This window comes from Protopterus annectens, chromosome 1.part0 (genome assembly GCF_019279795.1).
Source record: "Protopterus annectens isolate FY-2018-M chromosome 1.part0, PAN1.0, whole genome shotgun sequence".
In the NCBI taxonomy this organism is placed as follows: Eukaryota; Metazoa; Chordata; order Ceratodontiformes; family Protopteridae; genus Protopterus; species Protopterus annectens.
Genome location: NC_056725.1, coordinates 208,763,376 through 208,784,385, shown reverse-complemented (window position 1 = coordinate 208,784,385; position 21,010 = coordinate 208,763,376). Strand labels below are relative to the sequence as shown.

Genomic DNA, 21,010 nt, shown 5'->3' with positions numbered 1-21,010 from the left:
GCTGGAGTAATAATTCAAAGTTGTGAATTAAAACCATTTGGGCGACTCAGACCGCAGTTTTGCCCTCCATTAGCAAAAACAGCACAAGAGAGACTGCCCAATCAATAAAGTAAGATCACCCACGGATGTAGCAAGCTGTCATTGTGCACCATATAAATCCTGCAAGTGGTAACCATTTCCTCAGCTCTCGTTTCGCCTTCCATAAGACGAACCACGTATCCAAAATAGAACACAAACTTAAAAAAAAACATTAAAAGAAGGTGATTATTAGAAAGCCGATTAAAATAATGAAATGTATTTACTGCTTTCGTCCAGTAGTAAACAGGACTTTTTCAGAATAAAGCATCACATCTCCCTACAGTCTTAAATACAAGCATATTAAATCAATTAAACAATTAACACCATAATTAAAGTAACATTATACAAAAATACAATTGCTAAAACCATACATAACTAACCCCCTTCCTATACATGTTAATAAATCCATACATTAACAAAAAACAAAAATCAGTATTAATGTATGTAAAAATATGTATAAAAAAAACAAGTAATCTCCGTGGTATCCCCGAAGTCTCAAAACAACCCACTAAACAAGTGTAGTGGGTCCAAAAACAAAACCGTGTAAGAAACTTCTCTGTGTGGAAGATTTTCAGTCCATATATCTCTAGTTAATCACTGTATATTAATCAGATCAGACAATAGTAGAAGTAGCGAACTTAAACTAGTCTTAAGTCAAAACAAAACAAAAAATAAGTAATAAAAAATCTATAATTGTACAGCATTACTATGTATTTGAAAGTAATCCAAGCAAGGCAGGCAGTTTCCAGTCGAACATCCTTTATTAAGTCTGTCTTAATAAAGGATTTTCGACTGGAAACAGACTGCCATAGATTCTATTGTGTAATAAAAAGGTGGTATATTTAGCTCAGTGTAGATCCTGTACCGGGTTCTATATAAGTAATACAAGGTTAAGCTTATGAAAAAGGGTTTACCGACATAATTGTGACATTGCAAAGAAAGATGATAGGAATACATTATATAAACATTCTGTGCATAATCCAGGACATGGTTTTAGATTTACTGTTACTGATAAGGCTAACCTGGGTCAGAGGGGTGGGTCCAGTAGAAGATTTTTTTAGAATATTTAGAACTTAAATGACAACTGAAAACAAAGGCCAACAAATACCCTGGTTAAATGAAGCAACTTCTTTATCCAGTGTGTTAAGGCTTAAAGCTATGTTTGAGGTGTTTTACCAAAATACTTATTTTTACATACATTAATGCCGATTTTTGTTTTTTATTAATGTACAGATTTCTTAACATATATAGGAAGGGGGTTAGTTATGTATGGTTTTAGCAATTCTATTTTTGTATAATGAGTTACTTTAATTATGAATGGTGTTAATTGCTTAACTGATTTAAGTTGCTTGTATTTAAGACTGTGAGGAGATGTGGTGCTTTATTCTGAAGAAGTCCTGTTTACTACTGGACAAATTTTAATTGGCTTACTAGCATTCACCTTCTTTTTGTGTTTTGCCAACTTCAATTTGAATCATTTCTTTGACTAAACTAATACGAACACTGCATCTGCCTATGCGGATTTAAATGTTGAAAACACCAAATCATTCAGAAACCGACACAGGTCTACTACTAATAAATGAAAAGACACAACTGAAGCTTACTTGATCGAGATGAGAACAGCGAACACTGAATTAACTAAACATTCATATCACCGTTTTTTTTTTTTTTTTTTTTTTTACAGGGAATGGAGGCACTTGGCCAACAGTCAACCTAAAAACACCTCAGTATGTTAAACCCACCTCCCCCCCAACTATATATACAAACTCTGGGATCACACTATAGTGGGAAAAGGGCAAATTTCCCCATGTTAGCCAACTGCCTCCATTTCCTGTATAAAAATAAATAAATAATTCTGGTGATGTGAATGTTCGGTTAATTCGACATTTGCTGTTGTCATCTTGATCAAAGTAGTTTTAGTTACGTGGCTTTACGTTCACTAGAACTAGATCCATATACATACATATAATATATATATATATATATATATATATATATATATGTGTGTGTGTATACATATACACACACACAAAACATTATATATATATATATATATATATATATATATATATATATATATATATATATATATATTTTTTTTTTTAATGTCTTTAGAAGGCAACATGAACAGGAAAGGTCAAAAGGTTACTGAAGCCACAGAGTATGGATTACCTCTCACCTGCTCTGCACCACTACAGGACCTTGAGATCTAATTTAACAGAAACTGCTGCTTAATGTTGCTGGCCTTAAGAAGAAAAGAACACTGGTACTCTCTACAAGGAATGAATAGTTGCATATCAAAAGAAGGGTAAACAAGTAAATACACTCTTGTTCAAACTTAAGCTTACTAAGTAAGGCGCTGTCACTTCCAGTATGTAGACTGACACCTGAATAATATGGCCTTGATTCTACTGTTAAACCAGCCAGAGTAGAACACAGACTTTCTAGTTCATATACAAGACGCTACAATGACTTTTTATGAATTTCTTGGATAACGAACAAAAAAAAAAAAAAACAAGCCTACATGTACATGAATCAGACAATCTCATGTCATACAACATAAAAAGAAAAGAACACATCTATACTCAGTCACATACTAGATGCAACTTCCTTAGTAAAATGCTAGTACCCTGTTCTCTCTCTCTGGATTACTGCTTATACACAGCTACTCACTTTTACTTCTTAATTCTGCACAAAAAAATAAACATAACTGCCTGCACTGACTTTTGGTAGGTTTTTATGCAGTAAACAGACATTTTCAGCATTTGCACTTAATCACTCACTCGGAAAGAGCAGGCTCCCAAAATAATTTCCAGGCAGAAGTAGTCTGCCATGTTCTTTCAGAAAGCATATTTTGGTCACACACTACCGGGACTCAGATTAGAGAGAGAGGAAGAGTACGGCCTCCTACACAAAACACTTTTTGGCCTTGCTGCTAATAAAGTTTGAACAAAAGAAAACTTGGTCTTTTTTTTTTTTTTTTTTTAATTAAACAGTAAATAATTGCTGCCAAGTCAGTATTCACAGACACTCTACCAGCTGCTACGTATACTTAGAATGCCTGTAGCATAACATGCTTATGCTTAACCTGCTTAGAATACTCTGCAGATATTATGATTTCATTGTGCAATATTAACACTGCAGTATAATGTTTATACTGTTTGAAAGGAGGCAAATACATTTCAAACACATTGTATTCATAATGGTATATAGTTTTCGTACTACAGCCCCAAGTTAAAGCTAAGATAAATTAGTACATCTAGGGTAAGATGACAATCCCAGTTGTAGAATAACCAAACATCAATCAATAAATGTGGGCCTCAAGCAAAACAAAGGTCTATGGGACCCATCTGCCACATAAGCTTAGTTAAATTCTTAGCATTAAGAAAGAACCAGCCAAAGAATGACTGCAGTAAAAAAAACTGCCAAACTACTAGATGACAAAGTAAAAACTAACAGAAGAGTTGCCAGTTAATGTTCTTTACAGTGGAGAGATCTCATCCTAACGCATGTAACTACTGTTGGCTGAAAATAACATGCAGAACAGATAGATGGACTGCACGTTTTACAGGTCAGACATGAATGACTCTGGGATGGAGAAGGCTAGCCCAGCTGGATGACTACCTGAAAATTCTTTGGGTAGTCCAAACATTTTTTAGTTCAAGTTATTTCCTCCCACAGTATTCAAAAACACTGATGCTCAGTAGTTTTTTTTAGTTACTGTACACAACAAAAAAAATGTAAAACAAAGCTGAAATTAAAACACTTTTGTGGCATGAAGTAAAATACTTATCAATGGAAACAATGCGGAGCAGATAAGATGTGATATACTTGCAAAAAAGCACCACCAGGTCTGCATAGTATACAACTACTCAGCTCATAAGAGTACGTTCGATTTTTATTCTGCAACAGTGACATCCATACATAAAGTGCAAAGATTAGCTTTTCTTAATGTAAAACAAACTCTGGAGTAACATGAGAAGCTTCTAATAGTTTGGAATCAAAGACGTACCAGGACTTTCCCATTGATACACTGAGCCAATGGCAACCACTGAAACACTTCACTAAAAAGCTCGAACATCTGAGAAGAATATTTGGCTTTTACTTCCCCCTCGAACCCATACATCTGATTCATATTGTCCGTTTCATGATTGCCTGAAATAAAAACAAAAGATTAGGGGAAACATGCATGCAAGCATTTTTTACTGCTACTCATCTTCTCTTATACACATAACAACTGCTAGGCTGAGGCAAAAAAGAAGCACCTTCCTATCGCATTCACATGCGGCTCCCCACTCAGTACTAGTTTCCTCAGCAGTTGAATCATTCATTTTGTGGGTTAGTAGTACCCCCAACAATGGAAAATAACTCCTGAAAAGGGTCCTTTTAATGGTGGCTAAGTATATGGTTAAGTTGCAGGCATTTAATGCTACTTCACATTATATTAACATGGACCACTCCAGTGTCACATACGTAAGCAAACAAGCTGTATGCTAAACATACTCAGTCATAGGATCACATGAGGTTAACTAGGCTAATGGCACTGAGGCCCTTACAAGCCTAGCCAAGAGTTTATCCCCAAAAGGAAGCCTCAGTCAGCACCTGTCAATGAGGGACACGAGTGGAACTCCTGGGACAAATTTGTGGTTTCCCATCCACTCATCAAGGTCGCGCTTTAAGAGGGTCAGCGAGATGCTCTGTTTTACATGTACGGGAAGTATATTCCAGAGATGGGGCATCCTCTGGGAGACCAACTTGTCTCTCCAGCAGATTTTGTTGATGTTGCATATTAGAATCAGGTCTTTCGGGCAGGTAATGCATGAGGAGTTAGACTTACGGATATGGAGCATCTCTATTAGGGCAGAGTCTGAGATTGCCTTGTAGGCGAGAAACAGATCACCCCTGAGCAATCTGCATGATAGTGAACAGAGTGATAGTGATTTGAGCCTGTCCGCATAGGACAGGTGTTGGATGCCATGGATTCTCTTTTTGAGGCATTTCAGTGGCCTTTCCAGTTAGTGCAGATGCTTGGAGAGGTACATACCAAATGGGCATTATACTCAATTATTGGTCTAATGAGGGAGGAGTACAGAGAGGTAATAACCTCCTTTTTTTCTGGATGCAATCCCTTTACTTATGAGATGAACCAAGTAAAAGGCTTTTCTGACCACTGCCACTACATGATGGTCGAATGTGAGGTTTTTATCAAGCTGAGTGCCCAAGTCTGTCACCACAGGTTGTGTGCTCAGGGGGTTGCTGTTGATGTGGTAATCAGTAGGAGCAGTATACAAGGATATAATTAATAAAAAATTTAAAAAAATCATTCCTGAAACAAAACTAAAAGTTATGTGCAAGCATTTGCTCTACTCACATACAGTGTTTTCAAGTTCTTTGAAAGACAGAAATGAAAGATGCTGCTGTTGCTTCTGTGACTACAGCCCTAGCAGTACTCCAAAACCACGTCTAAGAAACATCAATGGTGGGACAAATAACTACTCAGACAACTACATCTTTTAGGAAAATACAGGCAAACATTAACTTAATCTAAACCGTTCCTTAGCTAACACAGCTCCTGACAAACTTACTCAAAAATAATTTCCTTACATGAAGACAGTGCCAAATGTACTGAAAACAACAGCAAAGATCTGTTTCTAATTAGTACAATTGTAGATGTTGGGAGTAGATCAATGTTGCAGTATTAATTCTCAGGACTTCCTGCTGTGCAGAAGCCTGCAGCCAGCCAGAATAACAGGCTTTTCACCATCCCCATTTGGCAGGTGTCTACTGTGGGCCAAAGTCTGGATGTTGAGGCATAAACAGGACATCAGCTAGAATCATCTTCAGGTCCTTCCTGCCCAAGAATGAAGGATTCCGATGGTCCTAATGTGGAGCACAACCTTTACAACCATCCCCATTATAAGACAGGGTTGTCCAATGTAATGGGTAGGAAAAGAAAGGGTTGAGGAGGAAGAAAGGACCCACCCAAACCTCAGAAAGAGATGGGAAGAAGGGCGGAAAAAGTTACTGCAACATTGATCTATTCAAACAACTACAATTATGGCAAGTTAGAAACACAACTGTACTATGTACATCACACAGTCAAGGTTCTAGTACTGATTCTTGGGAAAACTCCCAAAGCTTCAGCGTGGGTGGTTGTACAGATATCTTATCCAGAAACAGAGACTCTGCAAACTGGAACCTGGCTCTTGCCCTAGAGAAGGACTCAGTGTGAACAGAGGACCATGTAAGCAGCCTCTGGAATGGTCAGTGTGGGCAACCCTTTCAAAAAGGCAGTAGTGGTGGTGGTTTTGTGTCTGGTGCAATGTGCCTTTTTTAGGCATTGTCAAAATGGCAAAGCTACTAACATAGCAAAAAACTCTCAAAGCAACCTTAAGGTGTTACTGCTCAATGCAAGCAGCCTAAACAAGAAATTCCACACCCTACAATCTCTTCTCACTCTGGAGAATGTAGACATATGTGCTCTTACACAGACATGGTTTAAAGCTGCAGAAATTACTCCAGCAGTGCAAGGCTACCATTCCTACCACACATTTAGACCAACAGTAACACAGACAGAGGCTAAAGTTGGAGGCATCTCGATTTATATTAGCAACAAATGCAACTCCAGGTTGGTTAAACTGGATGATGCCCTGGAGTTCATCCACGTCCTCGTCTCCATAGATACAGTTTCTTACCATGTCCAGAACAGCTGCAGGTCGCCCTCTAAATCCCACAAAGCTCACAACTCTTCCACCCTGAACCAACCAGTGCACATTCCTCCCACAGGATCAACCATATTAGACCTAGTACTCACTAACATGGGAAAGCGTTGCTGACCCCCATATCACATTCTCATTGGTGAAATCAGACCACAAAGCTGTCTTCCTTGAAATAAAAATCAATCTGGAAAACCAAACTAAACCTGTAACAGTTCGGTACTACCCTAAAGCACACTACATCCTGTTAAATGACAGTTTGTCAAAATTCAAAGATTCCCCCAAACACTGACAATTCAGCTACTTTTACAGATTTACAGAAGCCCTGTACAAACATATAAATAGCTGCACTGAGGCTGCTGTACATACAAGAAGCAAGCTTAGATCATGTTCCCCTTTTAGCTTTTCCCGTTACGGGTCACCACAGTGGAACAACGGTCTGCAGAATGATTGGCAGTGGAGTTTTTCAGTGTCGAATTGCCAGCCCGGTGCCCAACCTTCCACAGAAGACACAGACACAAAGACACACACACGACACACGACAGACACACACACGACACACGACAGACACACACACGACAGACACACACACGACAGACACACACACGACAGACACACACGACACACACACACAGACACACACAGACACACACACACACAGACACACACAGACACACACAGACACACACAGACACACACACAGACAGACACACACACAGACACACACAGACACACACACACACAGACAGACACACACACAGACAGACACACACACAGACAGACACACACACAGACAGACACCAAGGGCCAATTTAGAGTGCTCAATCCAATCTGCAGCACGTCTTTGGGATGTGAGAAGAAAATGGAGCACCTGAAGGAAACCCACGTGATCGCAGGGAGGACATGCAGACTCTGTACAGAAGGCACCCCAACAGAGAATTGAACTGGAGAACCTCTTGCTGCAAGGCAGAAATGCTAACCGCTGCACTACCGCGGCTGCCCTAGAAGTACATGGGGCACCAGGGAAATACTGCCAGTCCAGCTATCTGAAATTTTGTAAATAATTACATGTCACTTGAAAATATTAATATGATTTATATAGAAATGTGACACTACCAGCCCAGATATCTGGAATTTTGTAAATGTCATTTGTGAATATTAATACGATTCTTATAATTGCCTTACAAATGTAAGAGAACTATATGTAATGTATATATTAAACTACTGGTGCAGAAGTGTGTGTTGAACTGTATGTTATGTACTGAGCTTTAAGAATGTAACCACAGTGTACCCTACTAGAAAATAACAGAAATGTACATAAACTATATACCTGTGCAAATGTATGTTTTAATGGTAGAAGCTGGAACAGAGTTAACTTGCAAAACTTCAAGAAAGTTAGTTGAAATTAAAATTGCTTTATGATGTGCTATAAAAAGTAGTTTCAGTGCAACAAGCAGACACAATATGTCTAGAGCTAGAGGTTTCTTCCTATTGTCTTTGAGAGAAGCAATTACTAAATCTAAAATGCAAACGTATTTGTTTACGACTTCCAGTTTTTTGCAAACATCTGAGAGATATGTATTTTTCACAAAGAAATGTTAATTTTGTTAAGTTTCTGTTAGCCTGGGAACTGAAGTCAGGTGACAAAGAGTGATGTCACCTAGGCTAACTCGGCAGTAATGTTTTGATATTAATTTGGGACCTCTTTCAGAGACTACGCATTTTGTATCTTGTCTTGGACCTAGAAACAGCCAATCATCATCATCTGCACTTGCCTTGCTAATAGTAAGTAACCATGGTACAATAATCTCTCGGATATAGATAGGAATATAGTAAAGATTAGTTTTAAATAATTAGTTTAGATTTCTTTAGTTTAGATTAGTTTTTAATATAGTAAAGAATGTTTTCTGTATTTATTTGAGACTGTCCTGCAATGTTGTTTCAAAATATTTCCTGTGATTCTGAACTCTTTGGTTACTGTGTTGTTTGAGTGTTGTCTTGTTCTTTTATTATTTATTATTAAATATATGTAAACCAATCTTTGTGGCTGATATTTGTGAGACATATTTAAGCTCTTTAAGTACTTGCATATGTATTTGGTAACACAGTACTCCTAAATAGCCTTGAAAGTCTTGGTCACACTTACCATTTAGATAACAGTAACATTACACAATAGGATTTGCACACCCTTTGTTAGGGCCTTAGAGTAGCTGATAAGTAGTGGTTGGTGGCAGTGATAACCTTAAAGTTTGGGCAGAAGGGGGCATAGCTAGTAAACCTGTGCCAGCTTTCCCCAGGAGTGTGTGTGTTTGTATATAAATCAAATCTCAAAAGGTGTGTCTCTGTGTGCGCATTCCAGCTAGTTCGGCAGGGACACAAAGCAATGGTTGGACAGAGGGTGCTGGAGGTTTTGGCTTGACCACTCAGCTGAGATCTTAACCCTATAGCTGTGCCAATGGGGAGTCTTATTGGTGATCTGAAGAAAGAGGCAGAAACCAGCCCCAGACTGACTGTGATTTCTGTGTGCCCTTAAAGGAAATTGCACTTTACTGTGTGTGTACTTGTCATCCTCCCAATGTGTACATCCCTCACTGATGCTAGTGGTGAGGATTCAGGCTCCTTGATAATTGGCCCAGTGCAAGGGTGTTGCATATTAATTGGTTGGTAGTGCTGCGATACCCACATCGCATATTAATTGGGTGATAGTGGTGAGACAGCCACATCACATATTAAATGGCTTGTAGTGGTGTAGATATTGAATCCTGTAGCTGTGTACAGTGGTCACTGCAGGTGTTTTTACTGTCAATCAGCCACGCAGTCAACATTCAGAGTCCATATCACAATTATTTTATCTTTTTATTAGCTCAGTTAGGGAGAGGAGGCAAGCATGTCAGCAGAGGATTATGACAAGCTGACAAGAAGCCAGTTGGCTCAGATTTGCCATGCTAAAGGACTGGGGCAACCAGACTAAAGGAGACATGATTGCAGCTTTAGTTACATCTGCATCACAGAATAGCAACCAGGAGGACAATCAGACTGGCCGTGGAGATGTACAACTCTCAGAAAATGGACATCTCAACCTTTCCACAGAGGACTTAAAAATCTGTCTGGAATTAGAGAGACTTGAGTTGGAGGCCAAGCATTTGGAAATAGAAGCTGCAGAGAGACAGACATCTGGAGGCTGAGGAAAATGAGAAACAGATGTCTGCAGGCTGAGTGTGAATGAGAGGCAACATGAAAAGGAGATGCTGACTCTTCGCCAGAGTCATGAAGGTAATGGGGAAGGGAGTAACCGAATCCCAGAAGCAACAAAGGTCAGTAAATTTCTTCATCAATTTACATACGGGATAATTTTGATAGTTTCGATCATATGTTTGAAAAGGTAAAGGGTATGTAAACAGTATAATGTTGACCTAGGGCTGTGGGTAAGTTTCTGACCCCCTTACTCCATGATAAAGCTGTAACTGTAATTTCCAAACTGTCTGAAACTGATTGTTTAAATTACAATGCTTGAAAAAAAATACAGTTGTGTACACTTAACATAAATGCAGATGTTAAGAGTGTATTCACTGTTGCAGTCACCACCTTTTGGTCATCCCTGCCAGGGTAGCCCTCAGTTGTCCCGAATACCAGAGGCTTAGTATTTCTGTCTCAGTTGCTGTCGCTCCAGGACTGATGTCAGGTCGTCAGTTGTATGAAACCAGGCAGCTGACGCCATTACATCAGTTTGTCTTGCACTGTCAGGAGCCCCCAATAGGGAGCTAGGTTACGGTGCAAGATCATCACCAGTAGAAAGTAAATACCAAAAATTCCTTGTAAAGGAGAGAGAGAGTTAGAGAAAAGACAAGGGGGATGAAGGGAGGGAAACCAGGACTGCAACAGTGAATACACTGAAACATCTACATTTATGGTAAGTGTACACAACTGTACTGTGTTCTTCGTGTTTCATTGTTGCAGTCATCACATTTGGGTTGATTCCCAAAGCTGAAGAAAAGGGTGGAGGCAGTCAAGAAGACTGGGGGCTGGCTAGAATGCCCTACAAGACTGTGGTGGCACAGCCTGTCCTGGATTTGGAGAAGATAGGCAGGTGGGAATGCTTGGTAATGGTATGAACAGATGTCCATGTTGCAGCCTCCAGGATGTCCCTGATGGGGACCCCTCTGGGGAAGGCTGCAGAGGTGGAGGTTGCTCTGGAGAAAATTGTCCTGACCCCCTTGGGGGGTTCCCATGCTGTTAGTAACAGAAATGAATGCAGTGTGCAATCCATTTGGAAATTGTTTGTTTGGATATGGCCTTGCCCTCTGCTCCTCCTGCAGCGAAGCTGACTAGCAATTGATCAGTTTTTTGAAAAGATTTAGTACTGTCTAGGTAGAATCTGAGCTGTCTGTGCACATCTAGGGAGAGCAGAATTCTTTCCCTCTTGTTTTGTGGGTTAGGGAAATGGGTGGGCAAATGAATGGATTGGTTGAGAGCCACACTGGACACCACTGTTGGCATGAAGGATGGGTTAGTCCTGAGGGAAACCCTGTCAGCATGGAAAATGATGAAGGGCTCTATAGCCATAAGTGCTTGTAGCTCTGATACTCTTCTATTTGAAGTGATGGCCAGAAGCAAGGCTGTCTTCCAAGGGAGAAATTATAACTCTGCTGACGCTGCAGGTTTCAAAGGGGGGCAGGGTGAGCTTTTCCAACACAAAGTTTAGGTCCCAAGCTGGGGTAGGAGCTCTTCTAGGTGGCCTCAAGTTGGTAGCCCCTCTTAGGAACTGTTTGATGAGTGGGTGTGAGAAAAGAGGTGGCTCTATGCTGAAATGAGCAGAGATGGCAGAGGCATGCATTTTAACAGAAGAAAAGGATAGACCCCCTGTGTAGTAGGGTCTGCCAGGTAATCCAGGATGAGAGGTATGGAGGGCTGTGTCATTCCAGCTCCTTTAGCCTGGATCCAGGTGCAAAACCTTTTCCAATTTTCCAAAGCCTTTGATTGCTGGGGCGTCTGGCCTCACGTATAACATCTAGAACTGGTTTGCTTAGACTGGCAGCTTGAGGAGAGGTTAGGGAATAAGCCAGGCTGGCAGATTGAGGGTCTGCAATTGGGGATGCATGAATTCTTCATTCCTCTTTGTCAGGAGTGTTGGGGTCTGAGGTAGGTGCCATGGTGGCAGGGGTGACAGGCTGCTCAGCAGTGGGTATCAGTGCTGGCGTGGCCAGTCTGGAGCAATCAGGACTGTCCTCGGTTTTTCCTCCCTTATTTTGAGCAGTACCCTTGAAAAGAGTGGTAGAGGGGGAAATGCATAGACTGAGAGGTTTATCCACTGGAAGGAGAGAGCATCCACTTTCCAGGCCTTGCTGTGGGGTTCCCTGGTGCAGAATTTGCTGAGCTGATGATTGGAGTGGGAGGCAAATAGGTCGACCTTCTGGGTGCCTCATTTCTGGGTTACAAGGGTGAAAGTTCTTTTGTCTAGCTGCCACTTGTGTGAGTCTAGCAGGTTTCTGCTTAAGTTGTCGGCCACAGAGTTTAGAGAGCCTGGCAGGAATTGTGCTAACAAGTGTAGTTGCATGGCTGAGGCCGTGTGCCAGTGGGTCATGGCGAGCCTGCAAAGAGGATAATAGTGAGTCCCTCCCTGCTTGTTGATGTACCACATCACCGTGGTGTTGTCTGTTTTGATCAGTAGAGGCCCCGGGAAGAGTAGGGGGTCTAAACGCTGTCAGGGCATACTGAACAGCTATCATCTCTTTTTGGTTGATGTGCAGATGCATTTGATTTGGGCTCCATTGGCCCTGAACGCACTTGCCGTCCAGATGTGCACCCCAGGCATAGTCGGATGAGTCTGTGGTGAGGGTCTGGGCAGCGTTGGCATTGTGAGAAGGGAACTCTCTTGTTGTGGTAGCATGCTGCTGCCCACCAAAGAAAATCTTTCCTTAGACAAGGTATCATTGGTATAAGAGTTTCCAGGTCTTGAGAGTGCCGACACCAAAGGCTTTTTAGGTACCACTGTAGTTTCCTCATATGCAGTCTGGTATATGGAATGAGTAGAATGCAAGAAGCCATGAACCCTAGAGCTTGCAGGATTTTCCTTGCAGATAACTGGCTCCTGGTGGCTAGATGAGAGAAGTAGGTTGTCAGGTAGGATTGTTTTTTTTGGTGTAAGGAATGCCATCCGGGATGCTATGTCCAGGCTTGCTCCCAGGAATACAATTTTTTGTCTGGGTAGTAGTTTGGATTTCTTTTCGTTGATAGTATACCCCAGAAAGGATAGTAGGTCCATTACAAAAGTCAGGTGCTTTAGCAGCTTTTCCTGACTGTCTTCCTGAATCAGGCAGTCTTCTACGTATGCGTAAATTTGAATATTTCTTTGTCTGTAAAAAGCAATGGTGGGAGCCAGACATTTTGTGAAAACTCTGAGAGCAGTGGATAAGCCAAAGGGAAGTGCAGAGAACTGAAAGTGCAGTGATCCTGCCCTGAAATGTAGGTATTTCCTTCATGATTCCCTGATTGGGATGTGTAGGTAGGTCTCTTAGGTCTAAGGTGGTTAACCAAGCATCCCTGGAAAGCATATGTAGAAGACGCTGTAAGGAGAGTATTGAATTTTGGTATCTCCAGAAAGGTGTTTAGAATGAATAGATCGAGGATGGGGCGCCATGTGCCCTCTTTTCTGGGTACCAGGAGGAGTCTGGAGTAGAAGCCTTGGCCTATCTGTTCTGCAGGAACATGATCTATTGACCTCATAGAGAGCAGAGGAAGGACTTACTTTTCGGCTTCTGCCTACTGGTTTGGGGGAACATCTGGGAACTGTTTTGGGGATGGCAGTATGTGGAAATAAAATTTGTATCCCTGGGACACTGTTGCGGACCCAGTGGTCATTGGTAATGGTGGCCCAGTTGCTTGCGTGGAAGGAGAGTTTTCCTTCCAGGGGCAAGAGCAGGTGGGCAGAGGGAGGGGGTGGAAGTGTAAAGTCATTGCGAGTTCTTACCATAAGGGGGTGGCTTTGCACTCCCTGGTTTTGAAGAGGAGAACTCCATTGCTTAGACAGCTGCATTCCCTGGGGCTGTTGTCTGGGGGGGGGGGGGCTGCTTCCCCTGGGTCTGGGCTGAGCTGACCTGGAGGGGGCAGGAAAGGACCAGTGCTTGGACGGACAATGCCTACTGAACCTCAGTGGCTGGACCTATAAGAAGTCTAACTGTATGCATAGATTTAGCTTTATCTTCCATTTTTTTTAAGACTTCTTCTGCCTTGGTGCCAAATAAGTTGTCTTTGTGCGAGGGTGTGCTCAATAACATGGTTTTGGCATGGTCTGACAAGGGCGGTTCCTTAAGCCAAGCATGCCTTCTAAGGACAGAACCAGTGACTGCTGCCCTGCAAGATGCTTCTAGGGCATCAAACCATATTTTAAGGTGTGCTTAGTTACTTGACTTGCAGAATGCATTAGCTCTTGTAACTACTTTCTGCACAAGCAGGGAAGAAGATATTTTTTGTTTGAGGAGTTCCATGGTATGTTGCTGATATTTCAGCATATGGAACTGACAATTTAATGCTCCAATAACAAGAGTAGCAGAGGTGTATACTTTTTTACCCCATCTGTCTAATGCTCGGAAATCCCTATCTGAGGGGGTGGGATTCTTAGCTGAAGTTGCTTAGATTCTTTTAGGTCCTTGAGAGATGACCTCGGGGTCATCAGTAGGAGTTTTGAAAAGAAATTTGTGAGTGTCAGGGACTGTATAGTACCTATCAGGTTTTCTGGGAGCAGGCGGGAGGGTGTCAGGGGTCAGACTGGATTCTATAAAAATATCATCCACAACATCCAGGACAGGAGGAATGGCCAGATGTCTGTGCTGTGGAAGATCTAAGAATTCCCTGAGTCTCTTTTCTGACTGAGGATAGTCTTGACATTCCCACTGGAAATGCTCCCTTAAAGTATGTAGGGTTTCCACAAAGGAAAAGTCCTCGGGTGGAGAGGCTGAAGGGATGGAGTCCTCTGCATCAGAATCCTCATAAGCAGAGAAGGGTTACATATTTTCATATTCAGACGCATCAGCGTCATCAGACTCCTGTTCAAATAAAACTGCTGAGGACAAGTCTCTTTCTTTTGGAAGGGGTAGCCTGGCTTCCCCTGATAAGCATTATAAGGTCTTCCACCATTTTAAGCATTTGAGACTGAGGCAAGGAAGCAGGTGCCGGAGCTTAGGTCGTCGGTTTTTTGGTTGTGGTTCGTACCCTGGGCCTTAGAAACTCGGTTGTTTTCTAAAGAACTGTAGATGTAAAAAGTAGTCGGTCTGTGTCTAGTATCAGCAGTGCGAAGTACTTCCTTGGAAGCTGGTTCCTGCTCAGCAGCTCTGGACCCATCCAAGGTACAGACATCCGCAGGATCCTTAGTAGAAGAAGAGTCTCAAGGCACCAGACTCCGAAAGGGTCTCGGTACCGGCCTGCAAATCCAGAGAAGCGGGCAACAGGAGCTGCGAAAGCGCCTCACTTAGGACCGGAGAACTGACTGCTAGCTTAACGGAAGCGTTGGTAGCACTCTTGGACCTGTGCAGTCTGTCTCTGTCTATCAGAATTCTGAGAGTGAAAATATCTAGTTACAATAAGGGCCCAACGATATAGTTCTGGCGTTGAATAAAGCACAAAAGCGACAGCGGGGGACGTCGTGGTCTGGGCTTAAAAAAGTGATGTGGTAAGAATGAAAATCTCGGTGAGACAATTGTTAACTTTTTCTGACATTGGTTAGAGCAAGAAAAAAGGATCCCCAATGGGGTACTTAGCTTTAAAAGATTTCAACTTCAATTCGGAAACGAAAAACTCAGGTAGCGGCCGACCGGCACTCGTGCAAACTGCTTCTGGCTCCTCGGCAAGAAAGACTGATGTAATGGTGTCGGCTGCCTCATTTTTTTACCACTGATGACCGGACATCAGTCCTGGAGCGATAGCAACCGATGCAGAAATACTAAGGCTCTGGTATTCGGGCTGAGGGCTACCCTGGCAGGGTAACCCAAATGTGATGACTGCAACAGTGAAACACGAAGAACATCATAGTACAGTTGTGTACACTTACCATAAATGTAGATGTTAGAGTGTATTCACTGTTGCAGTTCTGGTTTCCCTCCATCCCCCATATAACATCTTCCCTAGGGGGACACAAGCTTCCCACGGTGGTTTTTGGCCACCAGCACCACCTTTCCTTATTTCCTTGTGCTTCTGATGGGTTAGGGCAAGAAAAACTGATGTGATGATGTCGGCTGCCTTGCTTTATTGCACTGATGACCCGACGTCAGACTACAGGCGATGCAAAAAAACATTGACTCTGGTATTTGGGCTGGCAGAGGGCTATCACAGCAGGGATAACCAACAGGTGATGACTGCAACAGTGAAACACTAAGAACATCAGCTCTTTGCACATCAGGGCTTGAAGTCCATAAACAAGCTTAGTGGAAGTCAGTGCTAGAAACCGGGCTGTTTTCTGTGTCAGCAGCTTACTAGGGGGAATGGTTCCGTATCAAAGGGTGGCAGAGTAAGTGCTCTTTGTGTAAAAAACTCAATTCTCGGGGGGGGGGGGGTAAGATTCTTTTCTGCATGGTCTACGATGTATTATCCCCTTCAGAAATTGTTTCACGTGGGGGGTAAGAAAAAAATGGGGGAAACTGGGAGGCATGCTAAGATGAAAGAAGCAAGTACTTTGATGCTGGAAAGAAAGAAGGTCTCTGCTTTAAGAAATAGGAGGGATATTTGAGTATCTGCTTTAGATTTGCCTGAGAAGAAAGAATACCACTGGACTGGTACCAGAAGGAAGGAAGTACAGCTCTGTAAAGCTTTTCATAACAGTAGATATCCTCCTCTTCATTACTGTAGTATCTTTTACTACAGGGATCTCCCACCTACGATAACCCAACGTTCAGCCATAATAGAAAAGCCTTAATATCTTGTATGCGTCGCACATCAAACCATGCTCTCCGCACAAGACACACAGCATAAAGGTCATGTACAGACGCAGTTACACAGGACTGAATTTCCCCAGTAAAAAAAAAAAGAGTCTACAGAAGACAAAGGAGTCTATGCCCATCTAGAAGGAGAAATTGCAAAAGAAAAGGGGAGACCCTCAACCAGAAGGGAATCCAAAACTAAAAACAGAACAAACAAGAGGGGGTTAAGAGGGAGATAGTGAATACTGCAACAGTGAAGACAAAGACATCTACTGTTATGGTAAGATTTTACACAACTGTTCTGTATCCTTCTATATCACTTGCAGTATTCTTCACTACAGGGAGAGTAAAAAAGCACAAGAAATGGAATGGGAGGTGAAAGGCTGAGAAGTGCCCTCAGCAAACCCATACAAAATGGCTCTAGCAAAACATGTTCCGGCACTAGATACCATATATAATTTATAATCCTTAGTAAAGGTTTGCACTGAAGACCAAGTAGCACCTTCAAGGATGGAATTGGTGTCCAACCCCATGACGAAAGCACCAGAAAAGGCAAGAGACCTAGTGGAATAAGCTCTAACAGAAGTAGGCATCAATTTGCCATGAAAACAGCAGCAAAAAGAAATGGTCTTAGATGTCCAGGAGGGGATGGTTTGCTTAGAAACAGTCAAAACCAATGTCCTGGGATGAAAAGAAACAAAAAGCTAGCCAGACTTACAAATGGCCTTAATTTTCTCCAAATATTATCCGAGCTGTTTTGTGCATTTCCAAGGTATAAAAGACCGTCTCACTAGCAGACAGAGAAGGAAAAAAAGGGAGTTGTCCTGACTGACTTAAGGGCAACTCATTTAGCACCTTGGGCATAAAAGGAGGATTAGTAAAAGAAGGGACACCCACCAGAAACAAGACAGTCTTCCAGATACAATGTTGCAAAGAAGCAGAATCTGCAGGCTCAAAAGGAGTCCGAATCAATTTTTCCAAAACAAAATCAAGGTCGCAAGGAGGAGGAATATGTTTCCTTGGAGGCCTAAGATGCAGGAGGCCTTTAAGAAATTGCCTGACCTCAAAACTAGAAGCCAAGGGAGGATTCAAGGGCAGACAGCAGAAATGTCTTAACAAATGGGCCTTCACAGAATAGACCAAGCCACATTGGAACACACAAACAGTTGAGGAACAAAGGGACTCTCACTGAAAAATTGTCCTGGTTATGAGCATGGCACCAGACAAAATCTTTTCCATTTGGACAAATGATTTTCTGGTTATAGGTTTTCTTGCCTCCTGAAGAAACCTGAGCACATCCTCAGAAAATAGGTGCCTAAAAGGGTACAAAACCCTATCATACAGTCATAGCTGAGGAGTGGACAAGTGAGAATGGATGAGAAACCCCATGTTCTGTGTGAGAAGGTCCAAATGGTAAGACAACTTTGGTGGTTGCCCCTAACCAGATGCATTAAGAGGAGAAACCAGTGCTGTCTTGGCCAAAACGGAGTCACTAGGAAGATTTCTGGGGAGTCCAGCTAAATCTTCTGCAGAACTCTTGAAAGTAGAGGAAAAGGAGGGAAAGCAAAAAAACAACTTTCCAAGAAGAAAGAAAGAGCGCCAGTCTTCAACAACAGATGCATGCAGACTGCCTTTTCAGACAGGAAGCAAAAAGATCTACCGGAGGAATACTCCACTAATGGACAATATCGAGAAACACATCTCTGTGAAGCACCCATTTGTGAGCCTATATTTTGGACCTGCTCAATGAGTCTGCCACTAGAATGTGTTTTGAAGGGATGTATACTGTCTAAAGAATTAACTGGTAACTGACCGCCACCTCACAGAGGAGGTAAGACATACCACATCACTGCAGTGTTGTCTGTGTACACATTCAAGGAGCATGGAGAGAACATGGGGTGAAAAGCGTGAAGGGCCAGATTTAGACCTCGCACTTCTTTGATGCTGATATCATTAAAGTTTAGAAATAAATAACAGGAGTTTTACCTTTTAGTCTTGAGTCAAGAATATTGCTTGAGGATGTGTAAAGTACTTGTCTACTCCATAAACAGTGATGGGAGACTGCCTATCAGTCTCAAAGAATAAAGGAGAATACTTTACTTGTATACCTTTTCTTATCAATTGTCTGCATGTAGAACTTTGATGTAACACAGCTTTTAACAAATACATTTAAATATTTTATGTCCTCATGATCCTCAGTGCTTCACATGCACACTTCACAATATGCCTTTTAAAACAGACCACCTGTGCTTAAAATTTATTGGCTAGCAACTTTCTTTTAAATTTGGTACCAGTACACACACACAGGCATCCTTGCAAAGACTCATCCCCAACCCTAAGGCCAGAGTGTACTGTTGATTAATCTGGTTTCCACTAATACACAACGCTTTTAAACTACCAATTGTAAAATTCTGTTTTTTTTCACCCTGTCATATCTTGTGTGTGTGTGTATATATTCTATGTTTTTTCTCCCTGTTATATCAGTAACATTGTTAAATTGTATTTAAATATTGTCTTTGTATTTTGCTTGTGGAGCTTTTCACCCCGGGTCTCCACTGAAAATGGGTCTCTGACCCAGTGGACTTTCCCGGTCAACAAATATTAATAAATAAATTTAAACATAACATCCCGTAACTGCTTCAGTACTTCAGTGTTGGGACATAGGTGTGTATGTGGAGAAGTCAAGTTCATAAGCCTATAGCATGCTGGGACATAGGTGTGACTATGTGGATAAACCAAATTCATGAGCCTATAACATGCTGGGATGTAGGTGTGACTGTGTGAAAGTACCCTCCTAAGGTCCAAGAGAGTCAGTTTTGGACGCAGTACCAATCCGCCCCATTATCCCGATCACAATGCTGGAGCTGTAAATTTTGAGCTCTTGACAGGACAAAAATAAGGGGTGCTGTGGGAAAAGGCTGATCATTGCACAACAGGATTCTTACCCTTTCCTTTCAGGAGAATGGCGTGTGAATTGATGTAGCCCTTTTTTTCTGAATTACCAGGATCCATGATCTACAAGGTAAATCTTAACAGGAAAAATCGGAACAATCGGAACAAAGTTAAACAGGCAGGATCAAATTCCCATAAAGGGAACACCTGCATAATTTATGTATCACAATTATGGAAAGGAAAGTTAGAAGTAACTGAGTGGTTTCAGTTTACTAAAAATTGCTCTGGTGAAGTACTTCCATTAAATGGAATTTAAGATGAGAATAAATTAGAGAAGTTGAAGGATGTTTTGAAAGGGAAAAAAAAAAAAGTGGGGAAACAATCGGCAGTATTTTATTTTTGGCATACTGAAACTCTTAAAAGGGAAAAGGAATCAACATTAAGGGGGATTACAGGATACCAATAAGAAGTTGCTACAAACAGATGAAAGAGGATAAGGTAGTACAGGCCAGTAAAAAGGGATCCCCTTTATCTTGTCTTGGCAAGTTTGGAAGAAACCTGGGATGGCCAAAAAGCAGACACTTCAGAAGAGGATGATAATCCTCCAGTAGCTACTGCACCCCCTACCCCCATATTTACCTGTACGGGTGGGCTCCTGTACAAGATTCTGGGCTATTTTGAACAACTGTCTAGTCAGTGCGGTACTGTTACATTTCAAATCAGTTCAGATTATTTGAATGGTCTTAAAGCAGTGTTTTCTAGACATTCAGGGATACCCAATCCAGAACAACAAGCTAAGCCAGCTATGGGACTGCTTTTGTGCAGGGTCTGCAAGTCCTTGTACAAAATCAAATAAAGCAAGTGCTTATAAACTGGCAGGCAAGGACTCCAAGTCCTTTCCCAAGTACTGCAAATCACTAAGGATATCAGGAAAAATGGAGAAAGGATACCAAGGATAAGGTGTTAACTTTGCAAATAAGACAGAAGACCCACGGGGATGTAGCAGGGGTAGGAAGACAGGAATTGCTAGAGGATTTAAAGAGAGAGCTTTTTGAGGGGAGGAAGGTGCAGCTGATTGGCAACAACGAGCTGGCTGTGACCCTCCTGCCTCATCTGTTGGATCTTGCTTCAATTGTAGAGAAGCAGGACACTGGAGAGGAGAATGCCTACACAAGTGCATGGGTAGGAATTCAAGATAACAGGACTGAGTGGCAGCTAAAATATAACAATGCTGCATTTTATCCACCACCTACTCAAACTGGAAGCAGTCAAGAATCACCGTACTATGTCAGCATAATAAAAAGAAATGAATCCTAATCCTCTGCAGTCAGTAGATCAAAAAAGAACCATATGTTAAGGTAGAAATAAATTCAAAGAAAATTTCTTTCCTGGTGGACACTGCAGCCTCTAGGCATG

At 41.8% G+C, this 21,010-nt stretch overlaps 1 protein-coding gene across 1 annotated transcript in view; it reads right to left on the bottom strand.

The window, feature by feature from the left end:
* LOC122799510 (serine/threonine-protein phosphatase 5-like) overlaps nucleotides 1–21,010 on the bottom strand; it is a 995,806-nt gene that overhangs the window by 598,772 nt on the left and 376,024 nt on the right. Inside the window, exon 6 of the mRNA XM_044069034.1 lies at nucleotides 4,091–4,233. Coding sequence (XP_043924969.1) covers nucleotides 4,091–4,233 — 143 coding nt within the window. The remainder of the gene's footprint in view (nucleotides 1–4,090; nucleotides 4,234–21,010) is intronic.